Here is a 12481-nt window from a genome sequence, read left to right on the forward strand (position 1 = left end):
TCCCTGTACTTCGTTTTAATCTTTTTGTTTGCAATGCATCCCCCCAAGACCACACTTCTTCCTGAGTCAGTCTGTAGACATCTAACCATTTGGGGGTTCAAGTCCACCACTGTCTTTCCTTGAGCGTCTACGGTGAACACCAGTCTCCCCCACCAATCTCCCCTGCTGAATTCCCAGTAGTCCTTCCTCACTTTGCCTCCAACTATACCCTGTCAAATGCTGCAGTGTTTTCCATTCATTATTTTATTCCAAAGCAACTTTCTGTGAGGATTTTGAAATTAAAGATGTCTCACTTTACGCCCCACCTCCTGGAGGATTTGGCACAGTGACCGATGTCTCAGTTGTGGTGGGAAATGGAAGAATCGATGACAGCCAGGGTGATTTGTCCAGACCCTTAGCTCACAACTACTCGTCTTCTCCCTTCGGTCTCCTGATATTGGAATTAGATCTCTCATGAAACCTAACACGTGCATCTCATGTATGAATTAGCAGTTATCTTACGCGGGTCCTTTTCAAACATACTGTGTTCCTCTTACTCCAAAATGCCTTTAGAACAAATCTTTTTCATTCTATGCTCTAGTTCTCACCATTGCATTCTCCATAGTATCTAATTATTTAGGCATAGGGCCAAAGCGCTGGGTCAGGAGGGGATTCCATTTTAGATGATCTCATTCTGTGTCTTCATGGCGCAAGAGAGGAAACTGGGACCCAGACAAGGGAGATGGCTTGCGCAGGATCATACTAGTTTTAAAAGAGCCCTATTTGCTCATTCTGCACACAGACTGTATGATAGCATTAGGAAGGCAGAATATCTGTGTATGTTTTATTTTAAATAGGTTTCGTGTTCTGAATGATGTCTGTGGACCCTAATTATCCTATACTTTTCCTTATTTCTGAATTCCCTCAGTTTCTTCCCAGTGCCCCAACCAGAAAAGGACCTGGGGGCAAATGTGCCTGAGAGACAGCATCCTTACCCAGAGCCCAATGGTGGGGAGCACTCTACATGTCTTGCCACGGGCAGTCCAGTCATGGCTCAGAGTCTGGAGCTGGGAGAAAGCTCTCTGCTCACTTCTTCCCCTCTCATTTATGGTCACATGGGACACTCTTGGGGCTGGAAGGGAGTGAAGCACTTTGATGGGGCCCGTGGGAGTCCGTCCCAGCATGAGGGACTCCTCTCTCGTGACCGTGTCCTTGATAGGTCCTCATAGAGACAGAAGCCCCTGGGCCTTCAGAGCAGCCCTCCTGGGGTTTTCAAAGTGCTCTCTCAGGGAGGGAACTGAGACACAGGAAGTTCACTAACCAGTGGTCCTTCATCACCTGTGAGTTCACCTCAGTAATAGGAACTACCCGCCCGGCTTGAGATAGAACATCTCTCAGGGAGATGATATTCTTCGACACAATACAGTCATTGGGGTGGGGGTTTGGGCGGCAAACAGGGTCTTGCGAGAACCTCTTTCTCTTGTGGGACCTGCGAGAAAGCACATACCTTCCAATCATAACAGGGTCTTTCTAAAATGTGACTGGCTTCTTGGACCCTGAGTGAGGGCAGGGATGGGCTGAGGACACAACACTCAAAGCAGACCCTTGATCCTGCCCTTTGTTCCTACCTGCAGTGGCTTTATCTTCGCTTGCACACGGGAGCCACCCCTCTACTCTCCTGTTACCTTGCCCGGAAAAGAGCCTTGCTTCGGAATATTGGATTTAAATCTCAGTTGTTCTTCCGGCTATTTATGTGGCATTGGCTGCCCAACGGAGGGTTTGATTTCCTGTATTTCGTAGGGAGAGGCCACAGCTTGCCTCATATGACACTCACTGAGATGACCATGAGCAAAAGACAGACAGTAACAAGTGGGGGTGAGGATATAAAAATTAGGACCCTCGGTACCGCTGTGAGAATGTAAAATGGCGCTGTCACCTTGGAAAGCAGTTGAACGGTTTCTCAAAAATTTAAACCTGCTGCCACCGTATGACCCTGTCATTCCACTTCTAGGCATGTCTACCCAAGAGAACGGAAGTAGAACTCGTACACAGAAGCACTGTCCACAATAGTCAAAAAGTGGGAATGATCTAAATGCCCATCAAATGATGGATGGACAAATAGAATATGGTATATCCACACAACGGAAGATTATTTAGCATTAAATGTATGTTAGCATTTAACTTAAGTATCGATGTGGCTGGATTAAAATCTATGTTACAGCATGGATGAACTCTGAAAACATTACGCTAAGTGACAGAAGCTGATTGAAAGAAGAACACATATCATATGATTCCATTGCTATGAAATGGCCAGAATAGGCAAATGCCTGGGGTAGGGGGCCAGGGGAGGATAGGGTGAGGCAAATATTCTACAATTAGATTGCTATGATTGTTACACAAGTCTGAAAATACACTAAGAATCACTGAGTTGCACAGTTTAATAGGTGAACTGTATGGCATGTAGGCTATAGCACAATAAAGAAAATAAACATTTTTAAAGAGGTGAAATAAAGACATTTTCAGGAAAAGAGTGAAAGAAATTACTGTCCGTAGGCATGCATTACACGAAATAGTAAAGAAAACTCTTCACGCAGAAGGAAAACAATACTAGATAGAAATTTCAAACCACACAAAGAAACGTAAGAGCACAAGAAAAAGCATAAGGCAAATAACTAGCATCAAATTGCGGTGTATTCTATAGCAGCCGAGAAAGTAAAAGCACTTACAGCAAAATAAGACAGATAAACATGATGCTGAGTGAAAGGAAGCAGAAACAAAAGGCTGGAAATGATCTGAACCAATTTCTATAAAATACCAGAACATGTAAAATCCACCTTCAGTGTTAGATGTCGGGTTAGATGTCCTGGGGCAGGAGAGGAGTTGTGTCGGATGTGAAGGAGCGTGGGGGAACTTTTGGAGATGTCTCCAAAGTTCTGTTCTGAATGTCCCTTACATAAAAGTTTATTAACCTGTGGAAGTTCACGGCGTGGCACACTTATGTCCTGCATGGTTCTCTGCATGTAAATTTCAATGCCTTTGAATATCGGTGGTCTACCATCTATCTTGCACGTTTTCATTTCTTTGCCAAGTTGTAGATTCCATGTAATACAAGGGTTGTGATTCCAAAAACAGTGGCTGCACGTGGGTCATAATTTACTCGAGTGTAGCAGAACAAAAACAAAATCAGAGTAGGTGTAAAACAAACTAGGAAACAGGCCAGAAGAAAGGAGAATGTTCTCTTCTATCATTTCTGAATGCTTTGCTTTCTGTTTTCCATGGAAATTTTGGTTCTGCTATATTTAACGTAAGCGTGGAGGAGCTGGATGAGAAAGGAAGATGATGGCTTTCTCAGAAGTAGGAAGTAGGAAGGGATAGAGTGAAAGCTTCCTGCTCCCCATACATGTCTAAGGACCATATAGAGAAGTAATAGTTGCAATACACAATAATATAGAGAGAAAAATGGATACAGAAATAAGAAAGGTGAGGCATTAAAATATAGGTAAAGAAATACTAAAGCAGTCTCATCTATAAATGAGGATCATGATTTCTTCCCTCTTTGTTCCAAGGAGTTTTGAAAGTTACATATATATGTGTGTTTATATGTTTGCATACTATATGTATATATACACACACACACACACACAGAATTTTTATAACTTCATATCCATATGCTATACATGAGAAAAATAGTTTCAATGTTCAATTAATCTGCATGGCTAAGAAAGGTCTTATATTTGAGGTAATTGTTTGAACACCTAGAAAATATAATAAATGTATGAGGAATCTTAAAAGATTCTGGGAAATTTGTGACTCAGAAAAAAACTCTTATGTTTGTGATAAATTACTAGCCTTGGAATTCCAGGCCCCCCAAAGAACATCTAAGAAAGTAAAGGGTTAAATGGGGTCTTAGAACTGTATCATGTTAGCAGGGAACGTCACCTAATGCTGGTTTACTCACCCACCACCGTTTGTGAATAAAGAAATAGAGATCCAGAAAAATCACTGACAGCAGCACACAGTTAGTGGTTAATAAGGGTTAGTTGTCAGTTATTAGCCAAAAAGTGTTAAATGGCAAAGTGTTACATGGTTACGGACAAGTTGAGGCTGGTTGTGTAGGAAACACGGGTGAGTTCAACTGGTGTGGATCAAAGCATTCTAGAAAAGAGTGGGTTCCAGTAGTGATCAAAGTAGGGATCAAAATGTGTGAGTGATAGGAGTAGGTAAGATTGATTACATTTTCCATTCTTGGCATTTTTATTGATACTCAGCACGTTTAACCATTCGTTAAATTCTGGACTACAGTGAGTAACAAAACTGACATGATTTCAGACCAAATGCAGTTTATGGACTTGTAGGAAAGAATGACATATAATATCTATGTAATACCAATATCTATACCTATCTAACTACATATACACATATAAGTTGTAGAACACATTTTGAAGAAAGCAAACATAATTCAAAAGAGAAAAAAATGAGTGACATACATTAGGTGGGCGTTCAAGAAGTCCTCTAGAAGTTAATGTCACTTGAAAGTGACATTTGAACAGAAACTCACACAATGAGAAGGATTGAACCAAATGAAGGTTTGGTGGGAAATCGGTGCGAATTCTCGGATCCATTCAAGTCTTAATGCATTTGAAGAATTCAAAGAGTTCTGGCATAGGTATGAAATTGAAAGCCATAAGGCTTTCCTATCTTACTTGATGCTTGAGGAAGCATCAAGTAAGACAGGACAAAAAAAAGACAGAAAGATGGATTCAATGAAGAAGGAGAAAATCAAGAGATAATGATGCAATCAAAGCGAAGAGACCAACTTTTTTAAAAAGAACTGGTCATGTACATCAAGAGCTCAAGAAAGATGAATATCATACGATTTCACTTATATATGGAATTTATGAGACAAAACAGATGAACATAGGGGAAGGGAAGCAAAAATAAGATAACAGAGAGGGAGACAAACCACAAGAGACTCCTAAATACAGAGAACAAACCAAGGGTTGCTGGAGGGGTGTTGGGGGTGGGGGGACGGGTTAAACGGGCCGGCCCTTGTTGGGATGAGCAAGGGTGTTATATGTAAGTGATGACTCATTAAATTCTATTCCTGAAATCATTATCACACTATATGCTAACTAATTTGGATTGAAATTTAAAATGAATAAATAAATAAAAATATATAAGAGGAAAGACAAGACGAGTCTAACAGATAAGGCAGCATGGAGGTCATTAATGAGCTTGACAAAATATTTTTTGAAAGCTCTGAGCCAAAGCCAGATGGCAGTGTGTTGCAAAATGTGTAGGGAGTGAAGACGAGGAGGTAGACTGTGTCATTAATCACGTTGAGAAGTTTAATTGGAAATGAGAGCATAAGAAATAGACCTGTAGCTGGCTGGGACTGTGTGCCCAGGGAAATATGGGTGCTTGTTTCTAAGAAGGAAGATTCTAAAGTATTCTTAAATGCTGAAAGCACTGATCTAGTGAAAAATGGAAAACATAAAGACGTAGGAAATAAAAGAAAAACATACTTTGAGAAGGCAAGAGGAGATGGGATCCATAGCATGTGCGATAATGGGAAGATTATTCAAGGCCAGGACCAAGGTACATAGAACGTTTCTGAGGCCAACCCTAAAATGGAAGAAGGACCTTGGTATAGAGTCAATGGTGAGCCCTTGCTGACTTCTGGCAGATGGTCCTCTTGATGGCCTTAATGAGTTCCTTGTTACGAAGACTGTAGATAATTGGGTTGACGAGTGGTGTTAGTACAGAGTAGACTACAGCAAGTGTGCGGTCAAGGGTCAGGGAATAGCTCTTCTTTAGGCGCACATACATGAAAATGATACTCCCAAAAAAGATGAGAACCACAGTGAGATGTGAGGCACAGGTAGAGAAGGCCTTCTTTCTTCCTTCGGCTGTTTTTATCTTCAGTACAGCACTGATGATTCTTCCATAAGAAACCATAATAAAGAGGAAGGTGATAAGGATGATAAAGGCATTGATAGCAAAGTCCACAAGGACATTCGTGGATGTGTCCTTGCAGGCCAGGCTCAGCAGAGGTGGAAAGTCACAGAAGATGTGTTGAATTTCATTATAGCCACAAAAGGGGAGCTGGGAGACCAGGATGACTTCAGAAATGGGACACAGGAAGCCACAAGTCCAACAACCAGCAGCCAACTTGCCACAGAGTGTCGGGGTCATAACTGCAGGGTAGTGGAGGGGCCGGCATATGGCCAGGTATCGGTCATAGGCCATGGCTGTAAGAAGGTAGCATTCAGAGGCCCCTAGAGAATGGAAGAAGTAGGTCTGAAGGAGGCATCCGGCAAAAGAAATGGTCTTCTTCTCACGGAGAAGATTGGCTAGCATGTTGGGGATGGTGGTGGCTGTATACCACAGTTCCAATAAGGAGAGTATACTGACAAAGTGGTACATGGGTGTGTGCAGGGCTGCGTTCAGTCGTATGGCCAAGAAGGTGAGCAAGTTGCCGCAGAAAGTGAACAGATATGCCAACAGCAACAGGGCAAAAAGCCAGCCCCTGACATGTCCCACTTTGGGGAAACCAAGGAACACGAACTCGGCCAGGCTCGAATGGTTTCTCCGTTCCATGGGAGGCTGGGTGGGGAAGGGAAGAAGAAACTGAGTGGAGGTGACCGCCAAGCCCAACTCAACACTTCATTTCTCTTTATTGTGTTTTTAAATTTATTTAAAGGCCGCCTTTTATTACTCTTTTTTTCATTAAATTTTTTTTAATGTGTATTTCTTTTTGAGAGTGAGAGGGGAGGGGCAGTGAGAGAGGGAGACACAGAATCCCTCGTTTCTCAGACCAGGGTGACTGAGAGGCTTCTCAGAGGAGGAAGCTCCAGAACTTTCCAGGCACAGTAGCAGTTAGTTAGAGAAATGAAGAAAATAGACAGTTCAGACAAGAAGTACATGGGCAAATGCTGAGCGGGAGAGAGCCAGACTTAGGGAAATGCGTGCTCTCCTCTATGGCGAGGCAACGGGGGAGGTTCCCCAGTGACCTGGGACTTTACCCCCTTAGGAAGAATGCCAGCCAGATGGCTGGCATCATCAGATGCAGTTTTTAAAGCATCACTGATGTTTAACTCTTCTAACCTCAACCTCAGAGGTGAAGGTGTGAATTTGCCTTGTGGGTGTTTCTGGCGGAAAGAGGAGTGGGGTGGTTCACAAATCTGGTGAGACTGCGGACTCCAAAAGAACCGATCAGGTGGCAGGAAACATACATCCTGCATTTTCACAAAACTGATTGTATGACTAGAGGTTGGGGATACAGAGCTGGCTTGGTGAAATTTCATGCCAAAAAAGTGTGGCGCATTCTAATTGTTTTCAAGCACAGTGTGCAGCAGATACAGAGAGACAGGGAGGGAGAAAGACAGAGGGAGAGGGAGAGGGGGAGGGAGAGAGAGAAAAGAAACCATCAACACAAAACATCGCAATGTGACTACAAATGCATAAAAATGGTGGCCAGTGTCAGCCATGTCATGCCCGGTAGAGGTCACAGTGCCTCTGGAGAGGGCTGTCCAAACTCTAGCTTCTATATTGACAAGCTGCTGTGTCTTCTTTTTGTAGTCCTGATGCTTGGGACAATGGTTTTCACATTCAAGGTATTCAATGAAACCATTTTTTTAAATCAAACTAGTTAATATAACAATTAATGCAGCCCATACGCTTTCCCTTCAGCCCATACCACTCACTCAAACTCAAATGTTACTCCTAAACCCAAGTGCCCCGCAGTGCAAATAAACTTCTGAGTTTGAGATTTTAAAATGCTCAATTGATTCAAAGCAATCAGTGTTTAAGGCACTTCTCTTGGACCTCTTGGATCTGCAGGGAATGTGCATTCACCTCTCTAATTATAGGAGACAAATAATGTTAACACATAAATCTTTGCTTCATTGCATTTCTGACATCTGTGCCCCTCCTAACCGTGTGCTTCTGGTTTGCCCCTCTCTCTTTTCTCTCCACCTGGCCACTGTTTCTCATCCTTCAATATTAGGTCAAGTGTCAACTCCTCAGTGAAGCCTTTCCTAACTCCCTTGTTCCTTCTTCCATGTCCTCGTAATGTTTACAGTGCCCGCTAAACACGCTGTAGTACCTTTATAATGAGTGTGCTCTTCCCCATGAATTGGCCAGATCCTTGAGAGTAAAGGTAGTACTTAATTAACTGCTGTGTATCCACACCAATGCCCAGAATAACAAAGCACAAACCTATGAACTCGTTAATGTTTTTCTAATGTGCTTGAACTTTTTTGTAGCCCGAATTTAACTTATATTTTTTAATTGCCCCTGAACACATCCTTCTTGTTGTCCCCCATGGCATCATGGGCTCCATATATCTAAAGGAACTTAATGGGGCACCTGGGTGGCTCAGTCGGTAGGGGGCAGACTTCGGCTCAGGTCATGATCTCGCGGTTCATGGGTTCGAGCCCCGCATCAGGCTCTGTGCTGACAGCTCAGAGCCTGGAGCCTGCTTTGGATTCTTGTCTCCCTCTCTCTCTGACCCTCCCCTGCTCGTGCTCTTTCCCCCTCTCTCTCTCCCTCTCTCTCTCTCTCTCAAAAAAATAAACATTAATTTTTTTTCTACAGGAAGTTAGCATCATAATTTTTTCTTGCATCGCTTCCTGTAACCCTGTTGAAGAACCCATTACCCTTGTCCACCCAGAGAAGTTAAATTCAACAAGTATTCTTTATCATGTTTTGTGTGTAATTGTTATTGATGATGTGTTATCCTTCTGCCAATTAGCTTTTCTGAAACCAACTGTTTGTGTAGATCGGTAAGGTCTTGCAAACATGGAATAATTCCAGAAGCACCCACCTTCTGGATCTAAAATTCTTATGTCAGCAAGTGTCTTTAACCCCCCCAGTTAGAGACACTGCATACGCCCCTCTCTAGGTGAAGTTTTGTCCTTCTTTTTCTTTTCCTTTATTTTTAATGTTTATTTATTTTGAGAGGGGTGGTGGTTGGGCAGAGAATCCCAAGCAGGCTCCACGCTGGCGACTCACAGCCCGACTCAGGGCTTAAACCCACAGACCCTGAGATCATGACCTGAACTTCAATCAAGAGTTGGACGCTCAATTGACGGAGCCACCCAAGCGCCTCTGGGTGAAGTCTTTTCAAATACGTCTGCTTCTGACATGATAAAACACCTCATGATCTTTGTATTCACCGTTCCTGTGTCATGAATAATTTTCACAGGAGCCCCCACGTTCTGCCCTCCGTGCAGCACACACAAGGCAGTTTCCTGTCTCTCAACATTTTCAAAGCAGGTGTTAGCACAGTTAGCCACTCTCTCGGTTGTAGAGTGAATTTAAGTATCCAATGGGGAGGACGATGGACAGGATGGCCTTCAAAGTCTCTTCCAATGTGGTAGTCTACGATTCTCACAACAGGACATTCCAAGTCCTTATTTCAGTCATCTTTCCACTAAGCCAACTCTCTGATTTCAAAATATTAGCTGTTTTCAAATCCTGTGTTCTGGGTCCCAGAATCGCATAGCTAGTGTGGCAGTCGGCTCACCTACCAGCAGCTGAACATCGCCCACATCTGCTTCCGTCTTTCCTGGCTCAGACATACGTGGGAGACCAAGACTGGATCCAGGAGCCTTTTCTCCTCTTCAGAGAGTCCTATCCCCATGGGTCAGGGTCCCCTGAGCCCACTCTGACTGTTTCAGGCCACAAGGGGCGCAGGCAAGGGAGAGACCTCCAGCCCCAGAGGCAGGTGAGAATCCGGCTCAAGCCAGCCTCCTGGGAGGCACTTGGACAGATGCCACGTTGCCTTCCACCACCTGGGCTCCAAGAGGCTGTCCCCAAACACTCCCTATCTTGTCACTGCTTCCTCCATGCCCACCCCACTCCCATCACCACTGACTTCTGCACACAGACTCTTGGACTCTGGCTCTGAAAAACACAGCCCCATCCTATCACCCCCCTTCCCATAACCAATGCACCCTTGCATTTCCTGTCTCACCTCACAGGCCCAAAGAGACCGCATTTCCCCACCTCTTTCTGAGCAATCACTTCCCCGATCGTGTGCCTGATTCAACCCTACATCTCTCTTCCTTTGAGATGCCTCTCTGATTGGAGCTGCCTGTTCTGGGGGTCGGAGGAAGCATGGGTTTTGGAGCCTCAGAAACGTTCACTTCAACCGCAGCTCTAATAAAATACCCATTTACTGAGCCTCTGCTAGGCCACACGTATCTTGCTCGGCATGGTCCTTGCACTAACCCTCGCAGTTACCCGGTGAGGTTGGTGCCGTGGCTACTCCGTTTCACGTTTGAGGAAACCAAGGCACAGAGACTCTCATGATGTGCCCCAGGTCACACAGCTATAAGCGCCCACGCTCTGGCCTCAGAACCGTTGTTCATCACTTCTGAGCTCAGGAATGTTGGTAGCGGTTGAAGAGACATAACCAAAGTCCCAAGTGGTGACTGTCCCAAGGCTTGTACTCCTGAACCCCGCTCTTTGCCTGCCTGCCCTTAGGCATTCATTTGTGTCCTTGAGTCTGTATTTTCTTGTGTATAAATGTATGTGGTGAGGGTTACGTGAGAGGACTGTAAAAAGAAACTACATTCGTTCTAAAATGTGTCCACCTACCTGTTGTTTAATGGAATGGGTTCTACTGACTCACCGCCATGAGGGGGGTCACACAGTGGAATTTCCAAAGGATTCATGGATTCGTGTTAGGTGATCTGGGGTCAGGCTCCTGGAAGCAGGGCCTCATCTCGAGTGAATCCCGCCAGTTACTGGACATAAATCTATGAGCGGGCATCTTAATGAATCTTATCTAGAAGTCAGGCAAAAGCTGTAATTGATAGAGAAGCAACAGTCATTCATATTAGCTAGGAGAGGGAGATTCTTTTTTATAGTTTGTATGGTGATCTCATTTTTGTACATGCTTCTACAAGATTATTAAGTGGCCTCCTTTTTTTTTCCTCATATCATCACGATCACAGAGTGGCTTAGTCTGATGTTGGTCTCCTGTGAGAACACCATAGCTGCCTTTCAATGTCTTCCATTTCTCCAATAAAATACATAAAAGGCAGCGCGTAAAAGTACACACTAGGTGATCCATATACTTTAAGTTTCTTCCCCTCCCTGCCATTATACCATTTTCCTGTCTCGTGTGTCCAACATTAATTTATAGTTTCCCGATTGAGGAGTTGACTTGTTACAAAATAAAAGCACCAATCTGAATTGTTGAAATGGGAGTTTCCAGGAACTGAAACTCATCTCTTTGTCACTCTCACACATTGGTCCTGAAGTGACCTTCTGGACCCCATACGACTCTTGTTTCACCAACGCTAGAACACGGCTTTCATGTCCTGACTTGATTATCTTTGCTTCTAGTGGAAGGACCTCCGACTGTCCCACCTCAAAGTCCTTCAGCATACCGGTCACCCTATCCCAGATGGGCTTGAGTTTGTCACTGCCTTGGCACTGAAAACAGCAACAAGGCTACAAAGATTTCACATAAAAAGAGAAATCAGCTACATCCCCTAAGTTTTGGAATCACACTCCGCTCTGCTTGGAACATTCTACAACAAAACCCCACTGTTGTGTACCTCTGTCTCCTCCTCCAGGGTAGCCCCTCCTCATTCTTTGGTCTCCACCTTAATGTCTTTTCTTCAAAGACGTCCTACCTGACCACATTACATAAACACCCTATCTTCCAACCTTTATTTTGTCATTGCAACTAGGAGGTTCTTTTCATAGCACACATTTTAATTATTGATTTATACGCTGATTTCTTGCTATTTACCATTAAATTACAAAGTCAGTGAAGACAGAGACCAAGTAGATATTCAATTACTGTTCATTGTATGAATTAAGGAAAGGGTTCCCTGAGACACCTGGGTGACTCAGTACGTTGGGCGTCTGACTCTTGAGTTTGGTTCAGGTCATGATCTCATGGTTTGTGAATTCAAGCCCCATGTTGGGCTGTGCACTGACGGTGTGGAGCCTGCTTGGGATTCTCTCTCACCCTCTCTATCTATGCCTTCCTGCTCCCTCTCTTCCCCCCCGCCTCTCAAAAATAAAATAACTAAGAATTTTTAAAAAGGGCTACCGGATAATTGTCCCCCTCCATCCACCCTCCATAAATGTACTCAACGTTTACAACCAGGGTAGGCCAGATTCTTCTGTTATATGTTTCCAGAAAACTCTGTATTTATGAATTCATCTCATTTCTAGTAACTTACATCCACTATCTATTTCCAAATGGAACTGTAAGCTTCATTAAGGCAGAGATTATGTTTGTCTATCCCATATTTGTCTGTTCCACACTAAATCTCTCTTTCTAACACAGTACCTGGCGTAGAGAAGACCCTAATAATGCCTTAATGAATGGATACAAAGATTTTTTTTTCCTATCCATATTTGTTTGGAGGGTTTGTTGTGGTTATTGTACTTTCTGTCTTTGTTTTGCTGCCCAGACACAAGTCCCTTCCTTGCCTCCATTACAGTCTATCTTGTGTCACTCATCTGTTTTCCA

At 43.7% G+C, this 12481-nt stretch overlaps 1 protein-coding gene across 1 annotated transcript; it reads right to left on the reverse strand.

Annotated features, from left to right (window-relative positions):
• Window positions 1-5311: 5311 nt before the first annotated feature.
• LOC106987118 (olfactory receptor 6N2) lies at window positions 5312-8258 on the reverse strand. The gene has a single exon (XM_053209279.1). It carries the CDS (start codon window positions 6577-6579, stop codon window positions 5635-5637), a length of 945 nt encoding a protein of 314 aa, XP_053065254.1. The 5' UTR covers window positions 6580-8258; the 3' UTR covers window positions 5312-5634.
• Between the last annotated feature and the right edge of the window lie 4223 nt (window positions 8259-12481).

Source organism: Acinonyx jubatus, chromosome E4 (genome assembly GCF_027475565.1).
Source record: "Acinonyx jubatus isolate Ajub_Pintada_27869175 chromosome E4, VMU_Ajub_asm_v1.0, whole genome shotgun sequence".
Classification (NCBI taxonomy): domain Eukaryota; kingdom Metazoa; phylum Chordata; class Mammalia; order Carnivora; family Felidae; genus Acinonyx; species Acinonyx jubatus.